Source organism: Enoplosus armatus, chromosome 1 (assembly GCF_043641665.1).
Source record: "Enoplosus armatus isolate fEnoArm2 chromosome 1, fEnoArm2.hap1, whole genome shotgun sequence".
NCBI lineage: Eukaryota > Metazoa > Chordata > Actinopteri > Centrarchiformes > Enoplosidae > Enoplosus > Enoplosus armatus.
The window spans coordinates 18,151,695-18,162,944 of NC_092180.1; the positions used below are offsets into that span (position 1 = coordinate 18,151,695).

General features: G+C 41.7%; 1 protein-coding gene across 2 annotated transcripts; it reads right to left on the reverse strand.

Annotated features, from left to right (window-relative positions):
• Positions 1-698: 698 nt before the first annotated feature.
• tacr2 (tachykinin receptor 2) lies at positions 699-9,962 on the reverse strand. Of its 2 annotated transcripts, XM_070927347.1 has the most exons (8): positions 9,948-9,962; positions 7,220-7,267; positions 5,005-5,300; positions 2,136-2,330; positions 1,600-1,750; positions 1,288-1,407; positions 1,117-1,193; positions 699-1,026 (listed from the first exon to the last, which is right to left on the reverse strand). In XM_070927347.1, exons 1-8 carry the CDS (start codon positions 9,960-9,962, stop codon positions 699-701), a joined length of 1,230 nt encoding a protein of 409 aa, XP_070783448.1. The 2 variants fall into 2 exon arrangements, with proteins under 2 accessions (XP_070783448.1, XP_070783524.1); XM_070927423.1 differs by lacking the exon at positions 9,948-9,962 and having other exon boundaries at positions 7,220-7,366.
• Between the last annotated feature and the right edge of the window lie 1,288 nt (positions 9,963-11,250).

Sequence of the window (11,250 nt, forward strand, 5' to 3'; positions counted from 1 at the left end):
AATTAATTACTCCAATTATCACTTTGTGTGTTGTGATTGCTGAAGAAAAGAAATGAAATAGAAAATGCCCTTTTGATGATGATTTTTTAAAATCAGTCCCATGTCCAGCAATAAATAAAAGAAGAAAACACACAGAAACAACAACATTAAGGCTCGGTGCTGATGCCAGTGGACTGTTAATTCATTCTATGCTCTTGAAAACCAGTAACCACAGATAAAACCTCTATAGTTACACAAACATATCCACAGTTCACCGCTAATCTCCACAGTAGCAGAAGAAAACATTGTCAGTGATGGAAGAAGGAATGTAGGACAATGGACTTCAGTAAAATAAATTAATGATTCAGACTTTCTCCCTAACAGCAAACACTAACAATGCAAGAATAAGCCTCTATTGTTGTCCAGTATGTAGGTGTAGTTTCTTCATTGTATAACTATATTTTCATATGAACACTTTGGCATGAGAACATCCATCATACCGTTTTAACAAAAGAGGCAAATGGTCTCAAGTCCAATGAACAACTCTTTTCTTCAAGGTTTTCCACGTGGATGAATGTCACCATAGTTTGCTACTCTGATTGGCAGTCGGCCGCCTCTCCTCTGTCTTTATTGGCTACAGTCTTTTTCTTATCAGCTCTGTTAGAGAAACCCTGTTGCCTTCCGTCGAGAATGTCCTCATCATGAGGATGCTTCAGTAGTCAGTGGCTGTGCTGCATAAGTTTGGCAACTGGGGATTTCGTGCCATCCGGCCTCTTTGCCACATGTGTGCTGTGTGTTTTTGATGCTGTCTGTTTTTTAAGCTGTATGCAGGCCTCTCTCTCCGTGTTTAGCTCAGTGCCGACAGCCACGTTTGTGTCGAAGGCGTTGTTGGTTTTGATGGAGGTGTGTGCGTATGTGCTGTCGTTGCGGTGGCTGCGTGTCATAGTGACTCTGAAGGTGTGTGTGTGCTGCAGTTCCATCTTGTCCTCCTCCGACACTTTGATGAAGGGACACCAAGAAAATGCATGACGGAAACCAGCACGAAACCTGCAGAAAAAGGGGAGAATTGGTTTTCTGCCTGGAGTTTTGGGGTACTGGAACTTGATGAGTATATTTGGGTGTAAATATGTCTTTTACCTTTGGTTTAGACAGCAGTAAATGATAGGATTGTACATGGTCGAACTCATCGCCAACCAGAATATGGCCAGATACACCTGACGAGGAAAGGACACATGATGCCTAGTAAATAAATGAATAAATAAATCAGACAAAAAATAATTAACAACAAGCAGAAAGGCAACTGCTAACCTGTTGAATGTAATGTTGTTTATAAATGTCTCTGTTAAATGATCCCAGTATGAAGTAGAAGTGGTAGGGCAACCAGCACAGGGCAAAGGTTACAACCACGACAACCATCATCTTCACCACCTATAAGAAATCACAGAGAGAGGAAAAGTAAACCAATGTTGCCATATTTTAAATTCCAGTCTGCCATCACTCAGCTCACTTCAACTAAGCTACATTTAGTCCAGGTTATCTGAGCATTACGATAATAATGACGGTGACACATTCAGACTTTGTGTTTATGTTTACGTGAGTAGAAAAACAAAAGTACGTGACCTTTCTCTTGGCTGTTATCTGGCTGTGGTAATGGTCCGTCGCCTCTCCAGGGATGTGGCCACCCCACAGCGATCTGCCAACTAAACTGTAGGTCACGAGCATCACCAGCAGAGGGAGCAAGTAGATCAGCAATATCACTGCAAACTGGTAACTGCAGAGGGAGAGAGAGAGAGTTCATGTCTCTCATTATTGCAATAACCATGTTTTGGAGGGTCCCTCTGGTTGATATATATGTCCTTTTCCAATATGACTTATATTACTTAATTTACTGACTTACCAACGTCTAAAAGTGAGGACATGAAATCACAACCCTTTAAAAAATAAGTAATCAAGCCAGTGATTACAAGTGTCGGTAATTCATTAGCAAATTTTTGGTCCAGATGTTTCTCGAACACAAGGTGTAAAACAGTTCTTGAATAAAATTGACAAGCTGTTTTATGTTTTTATATTATATATTTTATATTTATATATTTTTTTTATATTATAGATCTGCCTTGCTGTAAATGTCTGTCTTTTTATTAATCTTGTTCCTTCACCTTAGTTGATGTGTTCCTCCATAATCGTCAGGCCAGTCGACCATGCACACAGTTCTGGGGTAGTAAAATCTCGTCACGCTGTAGTAGCACTGAGGGAAAGCCAGTGAGATGGCTACAATCCAAATCAGGGCAATCACAACCTTTGTAGAGGTGGAGGAGAGGCGGGGCTTCAGAGGGTGGATGATGGCCATGTACCTGAAAGCACATAACAGTGTATTCATTCATATCTTTCTTTTACACAGACAGATCTCACAGGAACAGACCTTCCCTGTATGGGTATCTGTGCCACTGATATTTAAAAGTCAAGCCCGCTTTTCATGATCAAATCTATCCACTCACCCGTCAAACCACTATCTGTGAAATAATGATTTCAAGCCTCTTCACTCAGGTAATTAAAAAGTTCTTGCTGAGTGTTCTTCTTTGAACAGCCTCTATCGTCCTAAACACAACACAGGTTAATCTCAACCTAAAAAGCTTTATGATCTGAATATCCTGTAATTCAAACTACTAATGATGAATGCTCCATCACCTTTAAATCAATTACTGCTTTCACTTGAAAATTGAGCACTGACCTCGTATTTTGCTGTGAGTGAAATGTTGACTTGAGTTTATCTGCTTTAGCGGAGGGGATCAGCTTAATGGAAGAGAGGTCTCCTCTACAGAGAGATACCACACTGCAAAAACATTCACAGCTCTATATTTTGTGTGGTTTTCAGAATTATCTGAATTATTTCAAGGTTCTGGGCACTTTGAGAGTCACATAGCAAAGAGACAGAGCCTTATTTATGCATAAAGTTGCATTTGATTAAAGATGAAGATCCTGGTCCTGGCCATCTGCCAAAGTAATAATAATCACAATATTATATTCCTCCCTGCATGTCTGTGTGATAGAAACGTAAGTCAATGTGCTGATAAAGAGTACAGTGATTGCAGACAACTATCTATATCATCAAACATAAAATACATCTTATTTCTATGTGTCATAATGATTTTATAGAGTCATTTTAACCAAGTGAACAACTGAATAATGAAACAGATTAGTAACCACAGTGTCAGACTCACTGGACACTCATATGCAACATACATGATCATGTATAAAAGCTACTTTATGTATTTGCAAATCTGATTTGCAAGAACAAGAACTTTTATTCATGAGGATGTAAAATGTTCTATACTGAAGAGAAATAGTGCCCCCTGTAGGACATCAAGATGTTGCGTCAACAATGTGGAATAATACTAAAAAAGGTGAAATAACGACAATAAATACCAATAATCTTGATGGCCATGGCAACCCATCGTAAATCTTATGCAATGTACTTGCAAATGAATTTGCTTAACAACATTACACCATTTTAGTCAAATGATTGAACTATGACCATGAATCATTCATTTGAATTATTCAGGATCTACCGCGTGAATGTATGTGAATGGCTTGTGTGATCTTGCATGAAATTATTTTTTATTGTATTCTGCTGTTGTTTTGTGTTCTGGCCTCAAATTAAGATCATAAATGAAAAATGAAAAGAAAATCACCTAAATGATGTAAGTGAACCTTAAAGTGTGAACAGGAATAATGAACCATAAATGAAACAAATCATTTGAGACAGACGCATGTTGTATCATGTAATCAGCTATTCTGGCTCTGTTCCCTTGCTTTTACATCAACCTTAACTCTCAGCTCTAATTTTTTATTCTCAAGTCTAAATCACATGTCACATCAGACCCACTTCCAGGAGGAAGGCAAAACTTTTAGGGTTGTTCCTGCAATGTGGAGGTGGCAGAGAATCACACACCTTGTGCCATTTTGTGAATGCAGATTATGTTTCACAGTTTATCTGTGTAACATGTAACCAATCACGTTCTGCAGCTGATGACACCAAAGGAAACACCTGAATAAAGTGATGATTCCACAAACTGGAAACTAATGAGGAGGAATTATCAAGTTATAAGCAGATTTTACACCTGGTCTGATCTTAGCATATGGCTCACTCATCACTACATCTGTCCTGATCCACAGGGAGCCACGTATCATATATGTCATGCACACATATGAGAGAATAATCAAATTGAATTGTGGTGCATGTACAGTTATGACTTTATTGGGTGTACCTGTGCAATCAAATGCAGTCTAATACAACAGCGCTGAAATAGTATTGAGTATAATGCTCAATTTGTGGCCATAATTAGTGATGGTGTTGTGTTGAACTGACTTATATTAACATTCTGTCCCCCACATGTATGTAAATGGGGGTATACAAAACATTAGAAACACCTGTTTTAGCTTCATTAATACAATATCTATTACAGGGCTGTATTATGTCAGATGTGAAGCACAGTTTCAGACTAAGGACAGACTGACCATCCATGCTCCAGTAAGCATTAATGACATCTGTATCTCAGCTGCTTGTTGACCCATATCTCCTTCATGCAGCAGTTTCCTCTGTATGGGGTGAACACTTGCTGCTGATATCAAGAGACACTCAAAAAATGACCAAAATACAAATATATTTTTCAGGATATTTTATACTTATCAACCAGTATGTTAACCATAATTAAAATCCTTAAAGAAGGAAACATAACAGTAATATATCGTGTTGTAATGTAGCAGTAAAGTGCATTATTTGCTTGTTTCCGTACTGCTGAGCTGACTGTTTCAGTAAGTGGTCAGCCGTCCCTTTCTGACTGTTTGCATAATGTATGCCCATTAGTGTCTAACTGCTGGTACCAAACAGTTTCTTAGATTCTTAGATGAGAGCATTGGTAATGTAATTCTATTGAGTGAAATATCAAATAGTAATATAGTAAACAATTTAATTAATAATTACCAGTTAATATGGTCTTGCAGAGTTTATAAGAGAGCTTTTCTTACCTGTCCACCGAGATGGCAGCCATCGAGTATATTGATGAAAACATGGCCGTGATGGGGAAGAAGTTCTGAAATCGGCAGTAACCCAGACCAAAGTACCAGTCATTGTGGAGCGCGTAGACAAAGTTAAAAAGAGTGTTGAAGGTTGCCATGGAAACGTCAGAGAAGGCCAGGTTGACGATGAAGTAGTTGGTTACAGTCCTCATTCGTCTGTGAGCAAGAATAATCCAGATCACTGTGACATTCCCAGTGATGGACACCAGGATGATGAGGGAGTAGGCTATAGCCCACAGAGCCACCTGAGAGAGGAGAGGAGAGGAGAGGAGAGGAGAGGAGGGGAGAGGAGAGGAGAGGAGAGGAGAGGAGAGGAGGGGAGAAGAGCAGAGAAGAGAGGAGAGGAGAAGAGAAGAGCAGAGAAGAGAGGAGAGGAGAAGAGCAGAGAAGAGAGGAGAGGAGAAGAGAGGAGAGGAGAGGAGAAGAGAAGAGCAGAGAAGAGAGGAGAGGAGAGGAGGGGAGAGGAGAGGAGGGGAGAGGAGAGGAGGGGAGAAGAGAGGAGAAGAGAGGAGAGGAGAAGAGAGGAGAGGAGGGGAGAGGAGAGGAGAGGAGAGGAGAAGAGGGGAGAGGAGAGGAGAAGAGAGGAGAGGAGAAGAGAGGAGAGGAGAAGAGAGGAGAGGTGAGGAGAGGAGAAGAGAGGAGAGGAGGGGAGAGGAGAGGAGAGGAGAGGAGAGGAGAGGAGAGGAGAGGAGAAGAGAGGAGAGGAGAGGAGAGGAGAGGAGAAGAGAGGAGAGGTGAGGAGAGGAGAGGAGAGGAGAGGAGAGGAGAGGAGAAGAGAGGAGAAGAGAGGAGAGGAGAGGAGAAGAGAGGAGAAGAGAGGAGAGGAGAGGAGAGGAGAGGAGGGGAGAGGAGAGGAGAGGAGAGGAGAGGAGAAGAGAGGAGAGGAGAGGAGAGAAGAGGAGATGAGAGGAGAGGAGAGGAGAGGAGAGGAGAAGAGAAGAGAGGAGAGGAGAGGAGAAGAGAGGAGAGGAGAAGAGAGGAGAGGTGAGGAGAGGAGAAGAGAAGAGAGGAGAGGAGAAGAGAGGAGAGGAGAGGAGAGGAGGGGAGAAGAGAGGAGAAGAGAGGAGAGGAGAAGAGAGGAGAGGAGAGGAGAGGAGAGGAGAGGAGAGGAGAAGAGAGGAGAGGTGAGGAGAGGAGAGGAGAGGAGGGGAGAGGAGAGGAGAGGAGAAGAGAGGAGAAGAGAGGAGAGGAGAGGAGAGAAGAGGAGAAGAGAGGAGAAGAGAGGAGAGGAGAGGAGAGGAGAAGAGAGGAGAGGAGAGGAGAAGAGAGGAGAAGAGAGGAGAGGAGAGGAGAGGAGAGGAGGGGAGAGGAGAGGAGGGGAGAAGAGAGGAGAAGAGAGGAGAGGAGAAGAGAGGAGAGGAGGGGAGAGGAGAGGAGAGGAGAGGAGAAGAGGGGAGAGGAGAGGAGAAGAGAGGAGAGGAGAAGAGAGGAGAGGAGAAGAGAGGAGAGGTGAGGAGAGGAGAAGAGAGGAGAGGAGGGGAGAGGAGAGGAGAGGAGAGGAGAGGAGAAGAGAGGAGAGGAGAGGAGAGGAGAGGAGAAGAGAGGAGAGGTGAGGAGAGGAGAGGAGAGGAGGGGAGAGGAGAGGAGAGGAGAGGAGAAGAGAGGAGAAGAGAGGAGAGGAGAGGAGAAGAGAGGAGAAGAGAGGAGAGGAGAGGAGAGGAGAGGAGGGGAGAGGAGAGGAGGGGAGAGGAGAGGAGAGGAGAAGAGAGGAGAAGAGAAGAGAAGAGAAGAGAAGAGAGGAGAAGAAGAAAGAAAAAAATAAACATATTTTCAACAACAATCAAAATAGCAAAGAGCACAAATAAAATGTATTTGGACCATTTACAAAAAACATGATTTTCATACAAAGAGAAGAGACGCGTTGTCCCACATTTATCTACATGGTCAGGTAGAAGTCGCTGCCTTGTTTTCAGACACATCACAGGCACGTCATTTTCAAATGTTTCAAACATCTTGAGGACCATCTCTATCGCCCTCACACTACATTTTTCAAACATATAGTTTTTTGTTTGGTTTGGTTTGTAGTGTAAAACAACTTTCATACTACTGCACCCTTTCATTCATTTTGTCTCATCAAAGTTTCCTCTAAGTGCTTCCAGGCTCCGCCAGTAAGAAAGACCCGACCTCAACCAGTTTCATGTCTGATCTGCTGCATTTCTCCCACCTGCCAGTCGGGCTGCTGGAACTGATTCCCAGTCGTCTCGTTTCCGTCCTCCAGCCAGTCGGCGGTCACTGATAACGGGAACGAAGTGGCCTGCACGTCTCGTTCAATGAGCTGAACAAGACTTTCGGCGTCCATGTTGTCCTCCCTGTTCACCTGGTGACACACACTGTATGTGCGTTAGGAGGCATAATGAGGGACAGACTGTGAAATATTCAAATAGTTAAAGATGTCCTTGTCCTTGGCTTTTTTCCCAGTCCAACATAAAAAGTGTTTTATGTATTTACAGTGTAACCTCTTATGATCTTGATCTTTTCATGTTCTTTTATATAGCCAACGATATTCGACTCACCCTAAATACTCAGAATTTCACCCAGAAATTCACTTATATTTCATTTTTAAGTTTTTGAACCCTGACACAACTATGTATGTCAGAGGCAATCATATCAGGTGTTACATCACACAATGGGAGCAGACAGTAGAGTCGCCTGAGCTCATAATCATGCACCATATCACCATAATGGCAAGTTCCACAGTCTACTGATAGCCTAATCTCCCTGTGCGTTAAATAAAGCTAACTGCATTTGGTTTTAGACCACATTTGATTGAAAAGATGCTTTAATAAACTTACTTTACGTTACTGATTCGTCAGCCAACATGCATTACGGGCTTTACAATCACAGGTTTCTTTGGCCGCAGTAAGCGCAACAGCCTTCTGATGTGATGAAATAATGCATTGAACGGCACCAGGGAAAAACGCTCTCTACAGAAATAATACTTCCATCTGTCTTACCTCTCTGAATACGAGTTGTCAGTTTTAAGATCAATAATCCACAGCTAATAATGTCCGAAAATCAGACTCCTTCTGCGTAATGGACGACCAGGTCCATCCAACAATCCATCAAGACATCTGAAGACATTTCTACTCTCTCTCTCTCTCTCTGTCTGTCTCACTCTCTCTCTCTCTGTCTGTCTCTCTCTCTCTCTCTCTCTCTCTCTCACACACACACACATAGACATACTCTTTCGCGCTCTCCTGGAATGTGTAGCCTAACTAGCTGATTACAAGCTGCTGAGAGTGACGTGCAGACAGGCGGACACGACTTTGCGCGTGGAGCTGCGCCAACTCCATGTACAGAGGGAGAGAGAGAGAGAGAGAGAGAGAGAGAGATGAATGAAAAGCAGAAAAAGAACAAACAGCTCTGGATCGGTTGTGAAACGCTACAGAAATAGTTGTTAATGTGTTTACAAAAAAGAGAGAATGTGAGAAAATGCAAAAATAAAGAAACATTGAAAGAGATGGAGACAGTTGACAGTTTGGATGTGGAATGAGAAAGCTGCATAAATAATAGTTAACAAAGGGAACTGGAGAGAGGTACATTCCCAGTCTGTAGGGTACTAGGGGTATTTCCAGCTCCCCGAAATCTGAATCTGTTTCCTGTGAAATTGCCTTTAAACTATTCATTATCCATCTTCTATTTCTGTTTGATGCAACATGTGAGCTCTTTGGTGACTGTTCATACATTTTCACCTCAAATCTCCACCTCCTCAGCAAAATGCTCTTGAGATTGAATGAGATTGTCCTTGTGAAGGGCCCTTTTTGTGGCTTTTGGATGGATGAAGAGGTCATACTTGATTGCAGTGTGTACATGGACTTTTGGTGCGGAGTCTCTCCATTTTTTGCTGCCGCTTGTCTCTCTGTGTCTCAGTGTTGTTGTGTTTTGAGTTACTTCCTCCCAGTTGATGGTGTCAGTGTGGATCTTTTTGAGGTTGATATTTTTTACCTCACAATCAGCATAATATCAATACAATATTCACTATTATTCATGTGCTGATCACTATTATTTTATAAGTTGTTTCAAATCAAAGAGGTGCTCCATTGAGTGATATTTTTGATATCTGATGTACTGCAGTGCAGCTTGAGAGTTTATCTGAGATTAACTGAGGGGATCGCAGAGTTGAAAATGGAGTTGGTCACCAACGCTGAAGTACTTGTTAAGTACAGCTCTGTGTTTGCAGTAGTTGAAAGTCACACTTTTAGAAAAACTGCTGCTGTCTACTTTTAGTTAGCGCTGTGGCATCTGAAACATGACAAAACACTTAAATGTCCCCCTAGAGATTGTACGAGCTTCAAAATGCTTTCAAAATGTGAACATAAATAAAAGTATTAAAATCTGAGTATGTAAAGTAAAGTACGTAAAAGGGAATACACACAGGGCACTCGGTCAGTGTCTTGGTATTATCCTGGTATTTCTTTAAACACACACACTGCATCTTTGTATGTGTGTTTAAAAAGAGATATACATTATAAATATGTACCTTTTAACCTTGTCACTTATCACTAACCATAAGATGCAACTAAGGACACTCATATGTACACTCACTGTACCTTTACAATGTTTGCATTTCTAGTACTGTGCTGATGTTTGATCATTGCATTAACTGTATTTGTGTTTTTCCTTAGAATAAATGAAATAAAGAGCTCTATGATGTGTACAACAGGTAGTCTGTGACACTAGCTTTGTGCTTTCAGTGTGTAATGGCTTCTATGCCTTTATTTCTTAATGTTTTATTCTGCTTTCTGTTGCTTTTATTCTCACCAAACTTGTTTGATGTCTTTTATTCCTCACATTTGTGCTCTTTCCGATCTCTCCTCCGTCTCAGGGGAAATCTACTGTGTGTTCATATGTGTTTGCACAGAAAAGAACGAATGGAGGTAGAGCCTGCTGACTTCAGCTGCACTCATTCTGTCTTTTCTCTGTTGTGTGTGTACAGTATGCACTGCATGTGTGTACTTTCACATGCTCACAAGTCCTTATTGGCCAGCAGGGCCTGGGGAAGGGCATGTTGAAGGGTACAGGCAGGGGAATGAAAGGTTTCTAGCAAGCTGGTGTAACTGTAATTACTAAGCGTGGTCTCCTCCAGTCTACCCTGAACTAGCCCAGACAAAGACAGATGGCTGCATCGACTCACACTGCCTCATGTGTTGTTGCACCTGAACGCATCTCAAAGACAACCGCTGACATGCATGAATGTTTCTGGTCCAGAAAAACATCACTGGAAGACAAACAGAAAAAAGCCATTTTCATGCCAAAGTGAATCTGGTTGATGAGAATAATGAATATGTCAGATAAAACCTGAAACTGTTCAGGTAGTATGTTTTTGATGCAATGTATGTGTTGTGTGATTGATGGGTCAGTTGTACATACACACAGTTGTGTGTGGTGCACTGCATTAGTTTTAGCCACATGTACAGGCGTAAGATACAAAACAAAATAAATGTTTCACCAAATATGTCAAATAATCACTAACAATAACAAAAAGCCAAAGGGATACCACAATTTTCTGGCACTGGAGAAACCTTTTCATCTCTGTTTCTTTTGCTGATGCCTGGTTGCTGTAATGTGGTCTTGGAGTGATTACATTTCCAGTGTAGTATGAAAGGACTCTGTAGTCTCCAAAGAGTCCAGGCTGCTGGAATAGGCATTATTGTCCTAGCCAGACAAAGCACAACACATTATAACACATCAGTGGTGTGATACAAACTAATATGTTGGATAGTCTCCTGCCATAACATCTGTGTCTGATGTGGGTCTTGTATACTTTTACTGTAAAACCTCTTAAAACCTTTCTCATGTTTATCCAACTTATGTATTTTTTTTAAGAGAAATGCTGGGAAATCCCACATTCATTACAAATGCACTGGGTAAGTGAGTTGGGTGAGTTCTTTTTGTTCAGTTGATCAACAAGTGCCACGTCGATGAAGTCTCCCAAAACCCTCTGAAAGGAATGAATCATATTAAACTATGAAAGCAGGAAACAATTCAATTCAATTTCACTAAGAGCTACTTTTTTACCACAATAAGCCTGCCCTGTTTGACACTATATGAGGCTTTAACAGAGGCACTGCATTGAGGCCCTAAATAAAAGCAGTAGTAGTAAAGTCAGTGGTGCTATTTCACAGGCTCCAACACGTCATAGTCCGACTCTGTAAGGTCTCTGTGCCACTAGGGGGCAGAGTTACATGTTTTGAG

What these genes read in the sequence shown, in the direction of transcription:
- tacr2 (XM_070927423.1), bottom strand. Translation starts at nt 7,354, where the DNA reads ATGGACGCCGAAAGTCTTGTTCAGCTCATTGAACGAGACGTGCAGGCC. An exon ending in TCCAGCAGCCCGACTGGCAG is followed by an intron (nt 5,301 to 7,219) that starts GTGGGAGAAATG and finishes CTCCTCTCTCAG; the next exon opens with GTGGCTCTGTGGGCTATAGC. An exon ending in AGATAACAGCCAAGAGAAAG is followed by an intron (nt 1,408 to 1,599) that starts GTCACGTACTTT and finishes GATTTCTTATAG; the next exon opens with GTGGTGAAGATGATGGTTGT.